Below are 21,122 nucleotides of genomic sequence, written 5' to 3' on the forward strand. Positions count from 1 at the left end.
GGCCTGTGAAATAATAATGAATAATGACTGTATACTGTCAGAGAGATGCTGGTGGTTAAGATGTTCCATTTATCCATCTCAAATTTTCTCTAAAAGTATTATCTTAAATGCCTCTAAAAAGAGAATGACATATGCTTATTTATATTGTTATGGTTACAACCATCATTTTGAAAGAAACCCTGCGGCAGTGAAAGCTGCAGATACGTCATCACCTTCCAGCACATTCCAGCATTCTCTCCACCAACACAGAAAAACGTGCCCTTAATATCGGGAGAGAAATAGACTCGTGTCTAATAAATATTACACATTTACGTGGCTTTACTAAATATTTTCAGCCTCATAAAAACTACGTAAAACAAATCTGTAATTATTTCCTGGTTGTATAAAAGTCCCCAAGTTGAACTCTCGCTCAGTTAAGGAAGACTTTTATGAGAGTTTCGCGCGACAGCACAACACCGGAAATGACGCAGGGACACTTCCTTCCAGCGTCCACGCCTGAACCATAAACACATGGACGAATAGTGCAGCTGCTATTTAATCAAAATGCGCATTGAGAAGTGTTATTTTTGCTCCGGACCGGTCTATCCGGGCCATGGAATGATGTTTGTTCGGAACGACTGCAAGGTATTTGAGTAACTTGTATGAATAGCTGATTTATGGGCTAAAGTGTGTAGAAGACACTGCATGCTAGCTAACTAGCTAACGCGGCTGGTTAGCTAACTGCCAGTGTTTGAGTAATCAGACCCGATCAGTCACTACACCCACTTTATTAAAACCTTTAATAGTTCAAATTAACTATTAGAATTAAATTTGATTTTTAAAAATAAAGAAGTCTCTAGCCTTTATCGGGGCAATTTCACAGAGCTTTTAACTGGATATTTATAGTTGGGAGACAACCGCGCAGGGACACACACACATACATACACACAGACAGACACACATATACATACATATACACACAGACACATACATACATATACACACAGACACATACATACACACAGACAGACACACACAAATGCTCCAGCAGCTGTTTCTGCGACACTCGTGTCAGTGTTATGTCCGTGTCACTGTTGGAACCAGACTGCTGTGTGGCGAGATACAGGTTAGGGGCCTGTTAGTAAACACACACAGTGTACCAAATCAAGCGAATTGTGAGTTGACATGCAGGTCAGATGCCTTTAATGATGAGTGTATCTGATCAGTCCTCATAAGCACATTTAAATCTACATGGTGTCTCTTGCAGGTATTTAGATTTTGCAAATCAAAATGTCACAAGAACTTCAAGAAGAAGCGAAATCCAAGGAAGACCAGATGGACAAAAGCATTTAGAAAAGCTGCGGGCAAGGAGCTGACAGTGGTAAGAAGACTGGGGAGGGATATGCAGAATAAAGTGAACAGGAATATGAATATATTTCATTATATGTGACTTTCCTAATCATGTTCCTTCCATCACAGGATAACGCACTGGAGTTTGAGAAGCGTAGAAGCACCCCAGTTAAATACACCAGGGAGCTGTGGAACAAGACTGGTGTGTAGACCTTGCTGTGCCACGTCAGTGTGTAGCATATTTCATTTAATGATGGTGAACTGGTGTGATCATTTTACTTTCTTCCTTTAGTGGAGGCCATGCAGAAGGTGGAGACGATAAAACAGAGGCGACAGGCTCAATTTATCAAGAACAGGTGAATTAACATTAGTTTTAGTTAATATCTCACTAATGATTATTAATGAGTCATTCAAACATGGCTATACGTCCACTGTGTGGCACTTTATTCAGTTTTTCTTCTCTTTAAGTATTGAAGTATGTTTTCTTCTTTTGTTGTAAAGACTGAAGAAGGGAAAAGAGCTGGAGAAGGCAGAAGCCATCAGCGAAGTCAAGAAAAACATCCACCTCATCAGAGCACCACATGCAGGTGAGTCACTCGTGCAAATCACACTTACCTGTCTGCAGATTCACAAAGGAGCACTCTGCATATCACACAATCATCATGGTCTGCACAGTGATGGTTTAAAAAAAGAAAAAAAAAATTGTGAACCAATTGCTGTCTGCAATTTTAAAGGGGAACAGACATGCATACAGACAAAAATGCCATTTAGATTTAAAGCTGTGTTTCACCATTATTAAAAGGTGTAAAATGTGTCATCACAACTACAGAATAGGTTGTACAGAGTTTGCGCAACAGAATTCAAACTGCTTTTCTGACAAGCTTTTGACTATGAGGTCATACCAGGCTAAGAAGCATATCCAAAATATTTCTTCAGTTATTAATCTAGTAGAAATATGCTGTTTACACTGTTGCTTAGACTTAAAACACTGAATTGTTTTTATAGAACCTGAAGATTTCCTCTTAGTTGATAAATCAGTCACCATTATAATTAAGCAATGAATGAATAAACCCAATAATACTAGACTAGAATAAAATAAAACATTCACAAATTGATGTTGAAAAATTTTTAAATGATAACTGACACAGTCATTTGGAATAGGGATTTTTAATTGTTTTATTTATTGGATTAAGGTATACAACCCATACAAACAAGATTAAACAAAGATACAATACAATAAGCAAAAGGAGGAAAAAAAATTAAATAAAAAATTAAAACTAATAATAAAAGAAAAACAAAACAGTGGTTAACAGTGTGTTGATTGTACATACAATGAGAGAGAGAAGCAGGAGGCAACAGCCCAGAGTGTATTGAAGCAGGTCACTTAAATTGGAACTAATTGGTATGTGAATGATCCTGGAGCTCTATGTCGGGATTGAATTCTAATCCTAAATTCTATATATATATATATATATATATATATATATATATATATATATATATATATATATATATATATACATACATACACACACACAAACACACAACTTTGTACAGTTCTTGGATAAAATCACACGTCTGCCATAATGTGGTATTAACATATTTTCTGCAAATACAGGAAAAGCCAAACAGCTGGAGGAGAAGATGGTACAGAAACTGGCAGAAGATGTGGAAATGGAAGATTAAGCCTCTTATATTACAGCGCTCAGATCCTTTCTCTAACCAGACTCTCAAGAACATACCTTTTAAGCGTAGGCTTTAAGTTCTTAAAACCACCCTTCTGGAAACTGTTGTTTGACATTTAACCACCAAGAATGGCCCCTTCTCAAAACAGGACTACTGCATCCCAAAATGTATTGATGTGCTATTCGCTGGAGTCCTGGCATGATGAAACATATGTAGTTTCAGCAGGTTTCAGTAAGTTTTTCCCTACACAGAATGTGAAACGATGAATGGAGCCAAATGTTGTGGGCTTCAGTTAAACACATTCATGTTGGCTGACATATCTCTTTAACAGTGGACAAATTATCTTTTGTATAAAAAAACTGTTCACATAGATCACATAGCATGCCCTAGGACATCTAATGTATTATTTGTTGTGCTAATAATGTATCTTTCCAATAATAGAATGACATTTAAACAGTACAACAATATCCTCTTGACTGTGACCATTTATTTAATGTAATTTCTAGTTGTTTTCCTTTGAATCTTTAAGCATGTCTTAGGAAAAACTTACTTACTAAATTTACCCTCAATCCAGTTGAGTGGATGGTTTTGTTAGATAAGCCATTGAGGGGGGAATTCCAGTAATCAAGGTGGGATGTAATGAAAGCATGAACAAGAACTTCTCAGCATCATGAATACGTAGCAATATTATGGAGGTGGAAGAAGACTATTTTTCCCCCCAGTTGTTGTTCAAAGGACAGTGAAGAGTGAGAGTAGACAGAGGTTTCCAACTACTGATGACTGATCAGCCCTTTCATTATTTTTACAGTTTTTTAATGAGGTCATGATGGGTTAGGCTTTACATGCACACACACAAAGTACTGCTGGTTTTAATTGACTAGTTCTGTACATTCTGTTGAGATGTTCTGTTGATGACCTGTTAATGTCAGTATCAGGAATGTTTCTACACAAACACTCATACAAAATAAAAGCGCCACAGCCTGATCTTTTTGTATGTTTAAAAAAAAACCCTCCTCCATTTTGTTGCTCCTACTGTACATAATTTTTAAAGCCCCAATCATGTGCTTCAATTAACTGGGGGCACTATGACCTGTCAGTACCAGTGTTTTGTTATAACGTAAACTTGTGCCTGTTCACCAGGTCGATGCTTGGCTGCCACACTCTGAACAAATCCTGCAGGGCTCTTGCATCTTCTGTAGCATTGTGTGCTTCATAGGCCTTCTGGAGGAAGTGCTGGACCAGGAAGGGCTGGGTGTACTTCTGGAGCAGAAACATCTCTCTACTCAGAGGCAGTGTGTCTATGAAACCTGAGACCACACCTGTGAACTCATCCAGCAGCGAGAACTCACGGAGTATTCGGAGTAGAATAGGCCTGTCAAACCGTCTGCAGTTATGACCCACCAAAAGTGGGTTATTGATTGTCTTCAGGAAGGAAATGAAAGATATTAGAGCTTCTTTAACTGGGATGGTATCCAAAGACTGCCCATGTAGGAAAAGTTGCTGGTCACAGGTGGTCAAGCCTGTTACTTTTGAGGCCCCGTCAGACATGGTGCAGCGAGGAAGCATGTAGACATTAAAAGTCTTGCTTCCACTGATAGCTGAGAGCTGAACTATGTCACAGCTGTAAGTATCTATAGAGAAACACAGGGACAGACATGGAACATTAGCGTTGCAAACCACTGATGCTTTATGAATTCAGTTAACACCTGGGCTTCTTGTGTCACATTCTTTGCAGTGATCTCTGAAACGATATGTGGTATCAAAAGAAACACCCCTCAAAAACAGGGGAAGGAACATTTCCCCAAGATTTTTTATGTTGCATTGTGTTCCAGGTTTCGTTTCACAACAAATATCTGTCTGACTGAACAGTTCTCTTGTATTACGTTAACAAATACGAGCCTGTTGTAATTCCAGGAAACATGAGAGAACGTGAAGACGTTAAGATTGGGCGTTTTGAAAATAAACAACCATTAAATAATGTGATTAAAAAGCGAATTATTTCGAATCATTAAGAGTATAACAATTTTATTAAGTTTAACGTGCTGGGAAATATTGAAATGCACCTTGAAAGTGACGTACAAGTGCTTTAATTCCACCTTGTTTAGGTGTATGAAACCTGCAAACATGACTTTGTTCATTGCGCAGAATCGCGGCGCGCGCGAAAATTCGAGAGGTGCACGACCTCGCGAATCGCCAGCGCGCGAGCCCCTCGCGCACGGGCAGAGCCACCGCTATTACGTCATTTTCGGAATAAACCTAGCTTTAGACCAGGGGTTCTCAACTGGTCTCAGCCAGTCGTCCAGTTTCATACAGTACAAATGTTATAACAAATTAAAGGGTAAACGATTGGTTTGCATGCTGGGCTCAAGACAAAAAATTACTCAAGGAGCCAGTAGGTCCTAAAAGGAAAAAATCAGGCGCCAATAACTTTTTCTAGGTGCCAATATTATACAAACTAATAAGCACTCACGTCAGATCAGCTGTTATTTAAGATCTCTGTCGTCCGACTCGTCCAACATGTCTGATGGACCCAAACGATTGTAAAGCTGCTTTGTTGTGTTGTGAAAAGCGCTATATAAATAAATTTGACTTTGATGTCTTTCTCTTCCTTGTAAATGTGGTTAAGTTGCTTTCATGTTCGCATGTTCGGAATTAGACATGTTATTTTAAGTGTACTACTGTCACCGTCACCGAGGTTTCTTCCTAATCCCCACCATCGTAGGGAGTTTTTCCTCGCCACTGTCGCGTCTGGCTTGCTCATTAGGGATCTGGACCAAAGTGGACTGGACGACACGAGTGAAAAGTGAAGCCTCCGTGAGTCAGCTGCCCTCTAGTGGCTGGCTGCAGTAAAATTTTTAACCCCGCCCATTCCCATGTAAGTGAACGGGCCGGACGAGAAACTTTGAATTTTTATTACACGTAAAGTACATTTTTTGAGCAACTATATTTTGTCAATTCTATAACACCCAATTGCGTTAGTATCTCTCCCAGTGTTTTTCTCTACGATAAACAAATTTTATAGAAGTTATTAAGTGTTATTTAAAGGGGTGTGGCGATAAGGTGATTGACAGTTAATAGCTGCGTTGGTTGACATCTAATACCAGACGCTCAAACGTGAACGGGCTCAACAGCAAAACTCTATCAAAACACTCTACAGCAAAACTCTCGACAGCAGTATTAAAACCTTTTACTTTGTTTATTAAAACGTCAAGCGTCTATACTGGTGGGCGTATCCTAACGAATGTTGGGGCAGAGATACGGTCTCTGGCGGAGATACTGTCCTGCCTACCAGTTCTAATGCGCATGCTCTGGCTCCAATTTTCATCTACTGCGCAAGCGCATCCAAGATGGTAGTGATGGGATTTTCGGCTCTATTTTGAGATGCGGCTCTAATGGCTCTTCTGCGGAGAGCCTGCTCTTTCGGCTCCCAAACGGCTCCACATATTTATTTTTTACATTATGAATCAGTGTTGCCATAGTTACTTTGAAACAGTAATCCGACTACTGACTACTGACTACTTCTTTAAAAAGTAACTCAGTTAAGTTACTGACTACTTGCTTTTAAAAGTAACTAAGTTAGATTACTTTTAGTTACTTTCAGCAGAGGCTGATCCCCCGCCCCTATAACATGAAAATGACTACCAGTTCTGCCAATACTCACTTTATTGACATGTATTTTAACCGGAACATCAAAAATGACACTGGCATTTGTAAACTTTTTCTTGAAATAGGCTTACATGTTTTTTAAATAAATAAATAAGACAGTCTTTCTGTTCAACTCCGCCCACTTACAGGGTTGCCAACTGTCACGCATTGAGACACACGCATTTGACTGTCTTCACACGCTTACGCCACACTTCCGATATCTCACGCCGAAAAAAAAATCCAGTTTATTTACCTCTGATCCACATCTATGATTCAATGAGTTACTAGTTCGATCTGGCGCCAACCACCGGCGATCGATCGATCGCGATATAATACTGAATTTAGTCAATTTTACACCCCGCCCGGTAACAATTTACGTTCGCCGCCAAGCCCCGGTTTTTTTTTTTTTTTTTCAGGTTTGACGTTGTGTTTTTGAAAGTAGACAGCACTCTGTCGCCAGGACAGAGTGTACAACGGACCTTAATGTTGTCTTCCTTAGCCGAAATAAAATCAAAATAATGCCTGTATTTCCAGCTGCTAAAGGCGAACCTCTCCTTCCATCTGACTTTGGCGCCGCAGAGCAGAGATGACGTAACCGCGTAAGAAACGTGTAGCCAAAAAATAAGAATGAATAAATATAACCTACGTTCCCCCGAAATGCAGAAATAGTAACGCACGATGTTTTAGATAAGTAACTTTAATCTGACTACTAGTTTTTAAATAGTAGTTGCGTTAGACTACTCGTTACTGAAAAAAGTAGTCCGACTACAGTAACGCGTTACTAAGTAACGCGTTACCGGCATCACTGTTATGAATTAATTAATTAATTAATAGCTTAAACCTAATTTTATAACATTTTGTTTTATTATTGACATTGTTAAGCACTTGTGATGAGTTTCCACAAAAAAAAGTGGAAATAACCTTTTTCCTCAGTGGTTTACATTATTAATTGAAAGCTGCGTGTGATTGTTCAGATGTGTGGAGCACACGCTTGACATGCGGACAGTGGAGACATTCTTTGCAGAGTTCTCCGAAACTATATGTAGTAGCCAGGTTCACGGTTTTCACGCCAAATTGGGCTTGTTTGAAAATCCAGTCATTAATGACTAATATAAACAGCCATAGTTTTGCCATTTGGTATAAAATCTGTGACAGACATATACTTTGGGCTAGTTTAAGCTTCTGGAGGGCGGGTTTTACACTGACTTTGGGCTGGATATTTTTGTAGGACCTGGCAACCCCTTTTAAAATCAGGGGAAGGAACATTTACCTGACAAATTTTAATGTTGCATTGTGTTCCAGGTTTGAAAAGTGCTAAAGTGGGCTAAAGTACTTGAAAATGCTTGAAAATGTAACTATTTCGTTTCACAACAAAACTGACTGAATCGATGTGATAAAAAAAAAGCGAATTATTTCGTATCATTTCGAGTATATGTATAAATATTTAACTTAATTAAGTTTAACGTGCTGGGAAATATTGAAAATAAACCTTGAAAATTACGTACAAGTGCTTTAATTCCACCTTGTAAAGGTGTATGAATCCTGCAAACATGACTTTGTTCATTGCGCTGGCAGAAGCAGAGCAATACGTGAGACAGCGAAGCACCGAAGGACAAATAAAAACGACGGTGGAAAAAAACTGGCACTGTGGCACTTGCAGAGCACAAGCACAACGACAGGGAGGCGGAGAGACAGCGAGATACTGAAGGAAAAAAACGGCTCTCAAATAGGATCCTAAAACGACTCCCATTGCGGAGCCGGTTCCAATCGTTCAATTCAAAGAGCCGGCTCTTAGAGCCGGATCGTTCGCGAACGACACATCACCACAAGATGGCAGTTCAAAAGTTCATAATGTTGTGAAAAGCACTATATAAATAAATTGGACTTTCTACATATAAATAAATTATATGTTGGATTATAAATTATAAATTGGACGTCTACAAATGACCTTAACATGGACGAAAGTGGCGGTTGTAAAGGCCCCAGAGCACTGAGCACTCTGTTTTTTGCAAAGATTTCAATATTTTTTAAACGATCCTTCATAAGATAAAAACAAGTATACATACTAAGTGTACAATTTGTCAAATATTTCAATAGCTTTTAAAAAGTCGATCATAAGAGCATAAAACAAGTTATAGTACATTAAGTGCATCCTAATCAACAACATTATTTTGTGGACTTATGATGGACCGTTTAAAAGCTATTGGAATATTTGTCAAAAAACTGACCACCATAAAAATGTACACTACCGTTCAAAAGTTTAAGGTCACTTAGAAATGTTCTTATTTTTGAAAGAAAAGCAGTTTTTTTTTTCAATTTAGCTAACATTAAATGCATCAAAAATAATTAATAATATTATTAATAAATGTAATTACACCATTAAATGTAATTAATAAATACACTCTATACATTATTCATGTGGTAAATGACTATTCTAGCTGTAAACATCTGGTTTTTAATGCAATATCTACATAGATGTATGGAGACCCATTTCCAACAACCATCACTCCAGTGTTCTAATGTGTACATTGTGTTTGCTAACTATGTAAGGAGGCTATTGGATATTTAGAAAACCCTTGAAAACCCTTGTGCAAGTAGGTTAGCACAGCTGAAAACAGTTTTGCTGATTAGAGAAGCTATAAAACTGACCTTCCTTTGAGCTAGTTGAGAATCTGGAGCATTACAATTGTTGGTTCGATTAAACTCACAAAATGGCCAGAAAAAAAACAACTTTCAATTGAAACTCGACAGTCTATTCTTGTTCTGAGAAATGAAGTCTATTCCATGCGAGACATTGCCAAGAAACTGAAGATTTCCTACAATGGTGTGTACTACTCCCTTCAGAGGAGAGCACAGACAGACTCTAACCAGAGTAGAAGGAGAAGTGGAAGGCCCCGCTGCACAACTGAGCAAGAAGACAAGTACATTAGAGTCTTAAGTTTGAGAAATCGACGCCTCACAGGTCCTCAACTGGCAGCTTCATTAAATAGTACCCGCAAAACGCCAGTGTCAACGTCTACAGTGAAGAGGCGACTCCGGGATGCTGGCCTTCAGGGCAGAGTGGCAAAGAAAAAGCCATATCTGAGACTGGCTAATAAAAGAAAAAGATTAATATGAGCAAAAGAACACAGACATTGGACAGAGGAAGATTGGAAAAAAGTGTTATGGACAGATGAATCAAAATTTGAGGTGTTTGGATCACACAGATGAACATTTGTGAGACGCAGAACAACTGAAAAGATGCTGAAAGAGTGCCTGACACCATCTGTCAAACATGGTGGAGGTAATGTGATGGTCTGGGGTTGCTTTGGTGCTGGTAAAGTGGGAGATTTGAACAAGGTAAAAGGGATTTTGAATAAGGAAGGCTATCACTCCATTTTGCAACACCATGCCATACCTTGTGGACAGCGCTTGATTGGAGCCAATTTCATCCTGCAACAGGACAATGACCCAAAGTACACCTCCAAATTATGCACAAACTATTTAGAGAAGAAGCAGGCAGCTGGTGTTTTATCGGTAATGGAGTGGCCAGCGCAGTCACCAGATCTCAACCCCATTGAGCTGTTGTGGGAGCAGCTTGACCGTATGGTACGAAAAAAGTGCCCATTAACCCAATCAAACTTGAGGGAGCGGCTTCTCGAAGCATGGGGTGAAATTTCTCCAGATTACCTCAGCAAATTAACAGCTAGAATGCCAAAAGTCTGCAATGCTGTAATTGCTGCTAAGGGAGCATTCTTTAACGAAAGCAAAGTTTAAAGTAGAAAATTATTAAAAAAAAAAAAAAAAAAAAACATTATTTCTACCTTGTCAATGTCTGGACTATATTTCTATTCATTTTGCAACTCATTTGATAAAGTATGAGATTTCAGGGAAAACACAAAATTGTCTAGGTGACCCCAAACTTTTGAACGGTAGTGTATAAATACCCATATTTTAGTTGTAGGTTTTTATTTAGGATGAACTTAATGAAATACAACTTCTTTGGTGGTCTTGGACCGTTTAAAAGCTCGCAGTGCTCTGGGGCCTTTACGACCGTCACTTGCGTCCATGTTAAGGTCATTTGTAGACGGTGCCTTAGACGTTGCAGTGGTGGAGTATATTTAAAATAACATGTTTTTAAAATTATTATTAAAGTTATTAATACCAATTCAAGAGGTTGTTGTTTAGAATGCACGTAATTTAATACAACTTGTTTGGTGATCTTATGATAGACGGTTTAAATACTATTGAAAACAGCAAGGCGCACTGTTCTGGGGCCTTTACGACGCAACTTTCGTCCGTGTTAACGTTTATGCAAAGAAACAACGTAAATCGCGAATATCATCTGTAGCGTCTTTAAGTGCGTGTAAACGAGGGGAGTCGGACTCTGGAGAGGAGTATGAATTCGGCACAACACGCATCATATAACAGGGTCCTGAGGTCTTTCCCAAGAGGAAAATAATATGGTGTCTTACTTTCTACTGGCACCTATAAATGACTTTCAGTAGTTTTCAAATAACGTTTCAGCAGCGTAAACATCTGAACGTAGGCACAAAGTCAAATGACACAGATATAGGCACATGCCAGTGTCTGAAAACAAAGTGTCGTGTCGTGTGCCAGTGCCTTCTGTACGTAAGATGCCGATAACAGTGGCATATGCCAGCGTTACCTTTATGTAAGATGTCGATGCCTTTCTGTGTTAATACTCCCTCTCCAATTAGAAGAGTAGCCTATTTTTTTTTTACAAGATGTCTGACCCACCAGTTGAGAATCACTGCTTTAGACTACATGCCCTCATGACACATTATTGCTCCACTGCTCCCAACATCGTGAACCTGTTACACATGAATACATGTAATCGTGGGTGGAACAGCCCCTCAACACGTGTCACCCCACACACGGGTGTTGAGTGTCATCACGGCCGGACTGTGTGTCTGCCCCAGAACCGGACGGACCAGTCAAGCACGAATCCAAACGTTTGTATCGATAAATACAGCGAAGTATAATGTAATCAATAGATAATCAATACTTGAGTTAGACTATGTACCTAGTCCTGTAGTCTCCAGGTCAAAAAAGACCAGTGTCTCCTCATGTGTCGCGTGAGACATACCTGTTAAAAAGAGTTTTAGTTTTTATTACACATTCTGAATTTAAAACTTACCGAAAACACTAATAAGTAATCTTGACAGTTTATCTTGACAGTTTGAAATCGTATCAGTCAGCTGGACAAAAGTTGATTGAACAAAACTGAAGTATAAAAGTATTCATACCCGCTGGATATCTGTTGAAGAGTTGCCGAAATAGGACGAACGGGTGCCACAAGAAACACATTAAAGGTGTGTCATGTAATATAAATCTCGGTCATAGGTGTCACACTTAAGAAATCGCTTGTTTCGTTTTCCTATGTGAAAGATTGATGTGTAGCTATCGCGAGAGTTTGACAAGCCCGTACACAAAACCCCGAGAACAACCGGTGCGCACCAACGGTACTAGAATAACAGTCCTATAGCGCCTCTCTGGCTCTACAATGCAGTGAGAAATTTAAACGTTTAAACACATGTTAAACACGTTGGGAAGGTAAGGTGGGGAATACAGATTTGGTAACGAGTTATAGGTGAGCTTACTCACTGTTTATTTATCCTACCCCATTTATATTACGTTAACATTGCAAATATGTGTTTTAACTATTTCCTGTAAAAAGTAAGATTGTGCAGGGATAAAAAAAGGCTTTCAGGAAATGTTGTACACATTTTATATTATTTTTTTAATAAGTGGATGTTCATTATATTCTTTTTACATCCATAAACATATATTTGTACATTAAAGAAATACAGAAAATAAACCACAGGCAATGGTGCCAATTCTAGCACACAAAATATTAATAATAATAATAATAATAATAATTAGATGCACAAACAAGTTCCTTCAGACGGTCTAGTCTGTCAAAACACAAAACAGATAATTCAACATTTAGCATCACAAACAGGATAATATATCCCTTTAAAACAGTGTTTTCTCACCTACACTCTTGCAGGCGGTTTTGAATTTTACAGATGTGAAGGAAATAAGCGAAGAGTGTTGTGTGAACCATGCCTTCTGCTATCAGTACATTCACGTATGACAGACAACACATGAAGCACACGGAAACTGGTGGGTTTTTTTTTTCTTTTCTTTTTTCTTGTTGTCCTGTTCACATATGGAGATCTGTGCAAAGCTTTTGGAAAGCGGAACCACCCCGGCTCAGCCTTCAGACTACAAACAAACTGAATAAGACATCTGGAAATAGTGTCACCCAGCGGGCTACAGAACGAGACTAGCCTCATGGCCACAGAACGAGGCAAGACTCGTCTAGTTCAAACGCTGCTGGAGAAGGAAAGGAAAAGTTTGCAAGTCACCATAACACTGAGACACGAGCAATGCAGCTTCATGTTACTTGATCTATTACACCACAGGGAACATTCACACTATATGCTGACTGGTAGATTATGTGAGATAGTTGTAACAGCACATAACAAGGAGTAAACAACTTCACTGGAACACTTTTCCTGAAAGGATGATGGGAGTGGTTGTTAAATGCAGTACAGTACTAAATGCAGTACAGTACTAAATGCAGTACAGTATATACTGTGAACAGAACAACGTTGTGTGCTTCTATAAAAGTACATGATTAGTGGGTATAAACTGGTTTCTGCAACTGTACTAGTGCACAAGGTTAATGGGAATGAGGCTTCAAATGTGTGTGTGTGTGTGTGTGTGTGTGTGTGTGTGTGTGTGTGTGTGTGTGTGTGTGTGTGACTAAGATTGTACTATTCTGACATTCTCCAGCTATATGATTGAGATATTATTCTTTAAGAGGATTTTAGACCTGCTGTGAAGAGACAAGCAACGTTTGCTAATGGCATAAAAGAAAACTGTAAATGAAGATAAAGATGGCTCTCATAAAAAAGATATATATTTATATAATCGGGAAAGGACATTAAAACAACAATATATTAGGAACAGTATTTAAATCAGCCACATAAAAATAGATAATATAAAATGAAACAAATACTTCAAGTCCTGATTTGGTCACACAAAACACTAATATGCAATCATTAAAAAAAACAAGAGAACGTGAGAAAACAGAAATCATGTTGTCATGTGGACATATTCATTATGAATAGAGAGAGCTACATTAGAGCTGCTGTTGTCTGGTCAAACCACTCATGTTTCCTTTGTCTTCCCAAAAAATTATCCTATAAAATATCTTGAACTGAATAGGAAAAATAGAATGCAAACAAGCTTACGAGACACAACACTGACACAAAGACGCACCTAAATAAAAAAAACCTGACATACACACTGCTGTAAAAGATTCCAGATGAGTAAACTTTCTCCACACAGCAGCACTGCGTCATGTTGCTTCTTTACTCTGAATAATACAATATTATCTTACACGTTTAGCACATTCTGAATGTCTGAAATGCCGACATCTCAGGATCGCGATGAAAAAGTGTTAGCAAAGCGCTATGCAGTCTGCTGAAGTCAGCTGACTTCTGATTGGCTCAGTTTTGTAAACATGAGGATGGACAGTTCAAGGTTAAGCGGCAAGAGGCGGCCCGGTCCAGCAGGCCCTCTCCCAGCAGGGTGGAGCTGTGGGGGCGTTTGTTTCGGCAGGCTGACCCCCACCACGTCTTCCCCTTTCCCAACGTCACTCCATCCGGATCTTGTCCCACTACTCCAACAGATTATCCTGCACTGAGAGCTTGAGTTAGCATCCACGTCAACCTGTAGCGAAAAGCTATGAGCTCACGGATAACTACCCTCATCCTACGCCCCTCTGTGTCCTCAAGATGTAGCCCTCTGCCTTTCTTTCGTTCTACATTTCACACACACTTTTTCAGCTCTCTTCTTGCGTTTCTCTTCACCGCTCTCAGCGGTTTTGACGCTTCCGGGTCTCTGAATACCAGCTTCAGCCTATATGGGGCTCGCTCTCGTCTTTACACCATGAATTCATTATTACCATAAAGCACCAGTGGCTGCCCCGACCCAAATTCGGTGTCCCTCCGCCGGGCCCCTGCGTCCCCCGACTCCCGGGGCCTGGGCGGGCAGCTGCGGTTGCCCCTGGTCCTCGGCCGCGTCTTCTCCGAGCTGGAGGCGCATCGCGCGGTGAGCACGGCCCGGTCCGGCGCCTCCAGCTCGGGGAGCGGAAGCTGTTCACCCCCCATGGAGGAGAAGAACGGGCCGGAGGAGGAGGACCTAAAGCGGTAGTGAGGGATGGAGGAGGCGGAGGAGAGGGAGGCCATGGCGGAGTCCACCGAGTCCAGAGATTCGGGCTGGCGCTGGAGAGCACGTCTGCTTTTGGACTCGGACTTCCGAGAGCGGACGGTGACGCAGCTTTTCTCTACAACGGATGTGGAGCAAAATATGTGAGTGTTACACTGTACCAAACGAAACACGCATTAACCTAGTAACCTCTAGGCTGAGATCTCAGTCTTACTACAGCAGATGTTTAGACATTTCAATTCAGCACGCACGCACGCACGCACGCGCACACACACGCGCACACACACACGGGCGCATGCACATGCACGCAAAGCCTATATTGTAAATCTTAAGGATTTTCCTTTGATGGCCAATTAATTTAATACTACACATATAGTCATTGTAGTAGGCTAAAGTGGTCTTTGTAAGGTAGTAATCACACGGGAATTTAGTTGAGGTGTAGAAGCTCAGTTCATTTATACTCCGCTGGTGTAATGAGCAATGACCAGACTCAGTTTGAACACGTTTGTGTTTGGTGTAACTGTCTCGTCTGGCTGTTTTAGACCTGCTCAACTGGTTGTACATCTAAGTCACGTGTTATTGGCTAAACTGTACGGTACATGACTGGCCTTTTGAACACCCTTGCTACTGTGAAAACGAAGGACAATGTAACTTTGTCATGCTTTCATTCCTGGGTTCATTCTATACTGATTACTGTCAATATGTTACAACCTTTTTTCAGATGAACATTCAGCAGGCCTCAAAGGGAAGACTCGAGTCCATTCGTTTTGTTTACTTCACTGCCACCTAGTGTTCAATAGAGGTAAGTGGAGCATCTTGCTTTTTAAATTGAAAATGAGACCCATTTTTATTATACTGAATATGACGGCCTGCACTGCTCTAATAGTTGAGTTAATTGTAGTTAGTAATGTAGTGATGTGGACTCACCCCACGTCTCACACGTCGCACCTTCTTGTTCTGTCATCAAGTTCTCGGAGCTGTCTGCTGTTCCTATGGACGCTTCGGACTCTAGCAGCTCGTCGTCAGAGGCACGTGGCTCCAGAGCCAACATCTCGTACGTCAGCTCCTCCCTGCGGGGACAGCAGCGACACACACACACACACACACACACACGGGATAAGGGACTGGCACGTAGACACAGCGAGAGGGCTGGAAACGTGTGGTGTGCAGCGAGGACACGGACTTCTCTTTCTGCAGGTTTTCTATTTGCTGAGTCAGCACTCTCTCTTCCTGTTGCATCGCTGTCTGCTGCTGGTCGCTCGGGCCGGAGTCCCCGCCCTCTTCGTCCGGCCCCTCCCCTTCGGCTGCCGTCGGGGATCGTGGGCTGGTGGGGGGGGAGGGGGTGTGGCTGCTCCTGCATAGCCGGCTTTTACCCTGAGACACAGAGGGAGAGAAAACCCAAACTCACTGCATCACGCTCGAAAAACGGCAAAATACGACTCGAGTGATACATTGACTGTGGGTGGAAATGAAGACAACAGGAAGAACAGAAATGCTGGTCACCCTTCTAGAGCAGAGGATGTTTTACGAGTGGAAACACGACGTCACTCCCACACCGTGGGCCGTTCGCCTCGCAAGTGTGAGAATGGACACGTGACCCTCACTCTTGCTATGATTTTCACACACGGTTCAAAATATACTTGCTTCTGCAGGTTTTAAGCTTGAATTTTCATACTTCATCGGACACCCACAGTGTGTAATAAATGGCATTAATTCAGTTATGAGTGCTATGCTAGAGACAGTACTCAGAGCGACCTGCAGGGGGCAGAATGCTGAACACAGACATGACCTACACACACACAAGGAGCTTTACCTTTTTAACTGCGCTTGGCTGCACATTATTGAGCCGAGAAGCAAAAGCAAGACAAGAAACAAGAAAACAAAAAGCATTAGTACGATGTGAGAAGCATGCAGGCCGGGAGTGCTAGAGTGTTGGATTCACATGGAGCCGATTGGGTCAGCCGATTGGGTCAGCCGGGGTCAGCGCTGAGGTGACCTCAGATTGGCTTTGTTCACTTGCAGGTTTGCACAGTACAAGCAAATCATTTGAATTTAATTTGATTTGGCATTATATTGGTGTCTAGCAGCCAAATGGCAAAGTATTCACAATAAAATATCAGCAACTCTGCATTTCTGCCTTTATCAACATCAAATATGCACTCACGGAGGCAATCGCCTCATTGATCTAAACCAGATCAAACCCAGAGCCACACATTTTTGTCTTTGAATTTTTATGTAGTACAGCTGCATCAGCAGAGTGCAATTCTGAATGTCTTCATGCATCCAAGCTCTTGGACAGCACTGTAAACACACAGTAAGCACTCCGACCCATGAATCCAAGTTTAGTAGTTAAATGTCCTCTGTCGGAGGAGACACCGAGACAAGGACAGTCAGCTGACGGGCAGTTTGCCCACTTGCCCAAAGTCATTAGAACACGTATCTATTCACTTCAACTGCACAAAGAACCGATCCAACTAATCAAATGATCTAACTAAACAAATATCTGATCTCTTCTATCGCCACATCCTCGAAAGACCAGACAGGTGACAGGACGACGGATGATTGACAGGGATGGCGGCGATGCCACGGCGACGACAACTACAGTTACTACACAGAGACCGGAGAGCACAGCGCACTTGCATACATACCGGGGTGGCAGTTCGGGTTATGCTCATAAACCTAACGGCAATTAGTACGGGTTTCTGAAGGGAGTGGGAGTAGGGGGGAGAGGGGGGGAGAGGGAGACAAGGGTTAGTGGGTTGGGCACTTCTGGAAAAACGTGGATAAGTTATTATTCATCCTGCTGGAGAATACCAGGCATCATTTCTCCACATTCACAAATCCATATCAGAATATTGGAATGTTTGGGATTTGTATAATTGGGGGGGATGGATCTGACCTGAGAACAGTGCTATTACTGAGATCTTAACAGTCAGCGCTCTTACCATAGACCTTCTGATCTGACCTGAGAACAGTGCTCTTACTGAGATCTTAACAGTCAGCGCTCTTACCATAGACCTTCTGATCTGACCTGAGAACAGTGCTCTTACTGAGATCTTAACAGTCAGCGCTCTTACCATAGACCTTCTGATCTGACCTGAGAACAGTGCTCTTACTGAGATCTTAACAGTCAGCGCTCTTACCATAGACCTTCTGATCTGATCTGAGAACAGTGCTCTTACCATAGACCTTCTGATCTGATCTGAGAACAGTGCTCTTACTGAGATCTTAACAGTCAGCGCTCTTACCATAGACCTTCTGATGTGTGTGAGGCGGCTCTTGGCTTTGCTCTCAGCAAACTCCAGAGTGCTGATGTCCTTCAGTCTGGCCTTGTACTTGGTCATCTGTTCACAGATGATCAGCTCCACACAGCTGAGGAGCAAACCGGCCACATGTGGAAAAAATGCACAGCTGAACAGGGAAACACATGTGCCGCATACACACAAATAGCCCCTCCCACAGACAAATAGCCCCTCCCACAGACAAACAGCCCCTCCCACACACCCGCCAGTGATATCTTACGCAGTGGTCTTGCTAATGTCCTGGACGCTCTGTAAAGGGTCAATGGTGTCAGGACATCGCAGGATACATGGGGCAAACACAATAGCCAGAGCATTAGCAGACATTCGATTAGTCTCTTCCTGAAGAGAGATCCTGAAACATAAACAAAAATGACATTTGATGATTAAAAAAAAGCAATACATTGATTCGAACAATTCAAGGATCTATTTTTGCAGTCTTTTGCATTACGTCCATAATAGCACTAACCAATACGGACAGATGCATAACTGCTTATACGGACAGATGCATAACTGCTTATATAGGTTTATTTATTTCATCATAAACCTGCCTTTTAACTTGACATAAACGGGAAATAATAATCAGCCCATTGGGGAATGCAAGTTATGAAGCTTCTGTCTCTAGACTTCAGTATCTGCTTAGTGAGTACAGTAGCCTACTTTTATATTTTTGTTTAACGAGATTTAGGGCACACATTTCCAAGAACAACAAAGAGCAGGAAGTTGGCCTCGTCTGTGACAGTTCAGCTACGCTACGGGAGAGGTCGTAAGACATCCAGCTGTGGTATGTAATCTCATGGGATTACTGCTGGAGCGTACAGCCTCCCCCCCCCCCACAATCGAATATTAAGTTTCACATTCGAATGTCTGCGTTTTTTAAAAATATTTTCAGTACCTGTTGACAGCAGTACACCATACATCATGAAACGGAACACATGTTATAAGAGATGTGTGAAGCCAAAGACTGAAATATACAGTCACCGACCACTTTATTAGGTACACCTTGCTAGTACCGGGCTTTTGCCTTCAGAACTGCCTTAATCCTTTGTGGCGTAGATTCAACGAGCTACTAGAAACATTCCTCAGAGAGTCTGGTCCATATTGACATGACAGCATCACACAGTTGCTACAGATTTGTCGGCTGCACATCCATGATGTGAATCTCACGTCCCACATTTTCTCTTTTTCGAGCCATTCTCTGTAAACCCTGTAGATGGTTGTGCGTGAAAATCCCAGTAGATCAGCAGTTTCTGAAATACGGTTTGAACTGCAGCAGATTGGCCATGTCTACATGCCTAAATGCATTGAGCTGGTGCCATGTGATTGGTTGATTCGACATTCGCGTTAATGAGCAGGTGGACAGGTGTACCTAATAAAGTGGCCGGTGAGGGTATATCTGCATTGCCTTTTCCCTACCATCATCATCATTAAAATGACTGCAGTTTCCTAGTTGAGCCAGTTTCACCCGCAAAAACTATTTTCTCCATTTTACCTTACGAGGTGGAAGACGAGTCTCTCCAGGGTGTTGAGATGGGTCCTGTTGAGCTGGTCGATTACTGTGTACACGCCTCTCACCACTTCTCTCTTGTCCTGCAAACCTGCGCGGAGCACGACAGCAACACGAGAGCGCGTCGTTAAAAGGGGCCGCAGTCCCCAGGCTACCTGCTCACACTAATGATGCCAGCACACACGGTCACCATACTTGTGGCCCTGATGAACTCCTCATACAGTTCAAAGGTCAGGAGAGGGTTAGGCAGATCCCGCAGCCACTGCTTCAGGACACTGGCGATGACGTGGATGTTGTAGTCGTCCAGATTCACACTGTTTGTGTCTGAAATGGGAGTTCAAAGGCAGGTTGAGTACTGCACAGAACGCCCACACGTGTTAGCGGCTAATGCTACTCGTGCAGAGGTTACGCACGCAGGGAATGCTGGGTAATGTTGATAGAGAACAGGAGAGTTAAGAGCTGAGGCATTGCAGAATACTGTTACTGTATCAGTAGGACAATCATTATGAGGAAACATGACGTGGTCACAAAAAACATGTTTTCTTGTTGGTGAAATTAGGTCTGTAATATATAATACATTCAGATTAGGAATGTTAATTTAGCTCACTCTCAACTCCACTCTCACTCCATTTATAACATGTTAACTTGTTCACCAAACATTTAATCCGTTCGGCCAGCCTGGGTTATTTGGGTGGAGCAGCTGGACTATGAAGGTGGAGCAGCTGGACTATGAGGGTGGAGCAGGTGCTCACCTGTGTCCAGGCCCAGCTTCAGCTCCTTGATCTTATTGGTGGATCCAGACTTCCTGTAGATGCCTTCTGTGTAGAGGCCATGCATCTCTATGTAGTTGATGAGCTTCTCCACCACTACAGGTACGGTTCTCTCGTCACTGGTTAAACGAGACAACTCTACGCCAAACTGCCGAGAAGACTGTTCTGGGTCAAACTACACACACACACACACACACACACACATATATATACTTTATTGCTATGCATAAATACCTTATTTCCAGAAATATTTCAAGATCTTATGCACAGTTGGCACATATGCATGAATAACCCAGGTTATATTTCAGAGTGAACACTTCCTTACCTTCTTGCTACATTTAGTGGTCATTCTTAAACAGCATTTCCTGTGACATGCGTAGCGACACACTGACACAGAAAACAGAAATGAAAATTCAGCTTTCAGTATAAAACACTCCAACCCAAGAATCACATCCTGCTGCCTTCAACATGAAGGGCAGAGTACAGACGCTCCCTGTACTGGACTAGGGGGGAGGGGGGGAGGGAGGGAGAGAGAGAGAGAGAGAGAGAGAGAGAGAGAGAGAGAGAGAGAGAGAGAGAGAGAGAGAGAGAGAGAGAGAGAGAGAGAGGGGGGTGACAGACAAAGGTTGAGGCAGAGTGTGA

General features: G+C 41.7%; 3 protein-coding genes across 3 annotated transcripts in view; 1 reads left to right on the forward strand and 2 right to left on the reverse strand.

Annotated features, from left to right (window-relative positions):
• The first annotated feature begins 462 nt into the window (after nucleotides 1–462).
• On the forward strand, nucleotides 463–3,482 carry rsl24d1 (ribosomal L24 domain containing 1). Its single transcript, XM_077007242.1, has 6 exons — nucleotides 463–624; nucleotides 1,247–1,360; nucleotides 1,459–1,531; nucleotides 1,622–1,685; nucleotides 1,831–1,916; nucleotides 2,948–3,482. Exons 1-6 carry the CDS (start codon nucleotides 544–546, stop codon nucleotides 3,013–3,015), a joined length of 486 nt encoding a protein of 161 aa, XP_076863357.1. The 5' UTR covers nucleotides 463–543; the 3' UTR covers nucleotides 3,016–3,482.
• Nucleotides 3,267–12,075, reverse strand: plex9.1 (PML-like exon 9.1). The gene is made up of 3 exons (XM_077007241.1): nucleotides 11,910–12,075; nucleotides 11,687–11,749; nucleotides 3,267–4,646 (listed from the first exon to the last, which is right to left on the reverse strand). The coding sequence occupies exons 1-3, from the start codon at nucleotides 11,968–11,970 to the stop codon at nucleotides 4,126–4,128; spliced, it is 645 nt and encodes a 214-aa protein (XP_076863356.1). The 5' UTR covers nucleotides 11,971–12,075; the 3' UTR covers nucleotides 3,267–4,125.
• A 679-nt stretch (nucleotides 12,076–12,754) lies between these two features.
• The window catches only part of myo9ab (myosin IXAb), a 56,224-nt gene continuing 47,856 nt past the window's right edge, over nucleotides 12,755–21,122 (reverse strand). The window contains 11 exon segments of the mRNA XM_077004640.1: nucleotides 12,755–15,022; nucleotides 15,832–15,974; nucleotides 16,088–16,278; nucleotides 16,718–16,735; nucleotides 17,553–17,606; nucleotides 18,153–18,276; nucleotides 18,427–18,558; nucleotides 19,696–19,801; nucleotides 19,906–20,034; nucleotides 20,463–20,655; nucleotides 20,806–20,867. Coding sequence (XP_076860755.1) covers nucleotides 14,619–15,022; nucleotides 15,832–15,974; nucleotides 16,088–16,278; nucleotides 16,718–16,735; nucleotides 17,553–17,606; nucleotides 18,153–18,276; nucleotides 18,427–18,558; nucleotides 19,696–19,801; nucleotides 19,906–20,034; nucleotides 20,463–20,655; nucleotides 20,806–20,867 — 1,556 coding nt within the window. The 3' untranslated portion in view covers nucleotides 12,755–14,618.

Source organism: Brachyhypopomus gauderio, chromosome 5, assembly GCF_052324685.1.
Source record: "Brachyhypopomus gauderio isolate BG-103 chromosome 5, BGAUD_0.2, whole genome shotgun sequence".
NCBI lineage: Eukaryota > Metazoa > Chordata > Actinopteri > Gymnotiformes > Hypopomidae > Brachyhypopomus > Brachyhypopomus gauderio.

Excerpts from the sequence above, each read along its gene's own strand:
- plex9.1 (XM_077007241.1), bottom strand. The coding sequence starts at position 11,970 with ATGTGTTTCTTGTGGCACCCGTTCGTCCTATTTCGGCAACTCTTCAAC. Across the intron at positions 11,750-11,909 it reads CTTCAACAGATATCCAGCGG|GTATGTCTCACGCGACACAT; the intron begins GTATGAATACTT and ends TCTTTTTAACAG. Across the intron at positions 4,647-11,686 it reads CCTGGAGACTACAGGACTAG|ATACTTACAGCTGTGACATA; the intron begins GTACATAGTCTA and ends GTTTCTCTATAG.
- rsl24d1 (XM_077007242.1), top strand. The coding sequence starts at position 544 with ATGCGCATTGAGAAGTGTTATTTTTGCTCCGGACCGGTCTATCCGGGC. Across the intron at positions 1,532-1,621 it reads GGAGCTGTGGAACAAGACTG|TGGAGGCCATGCAGAAGGTG; the intron begins GTGTGTAGACCT and ends TTCTTCCTTTAG. Across the intron at positions 1,686-1,830 it reads GCTCAATTTATCAAGAACAG|ACTGAAGAAGGGAAAAGAGC; the intron begins GTGAATTAACAT and ends TTTGTTGTAAAG.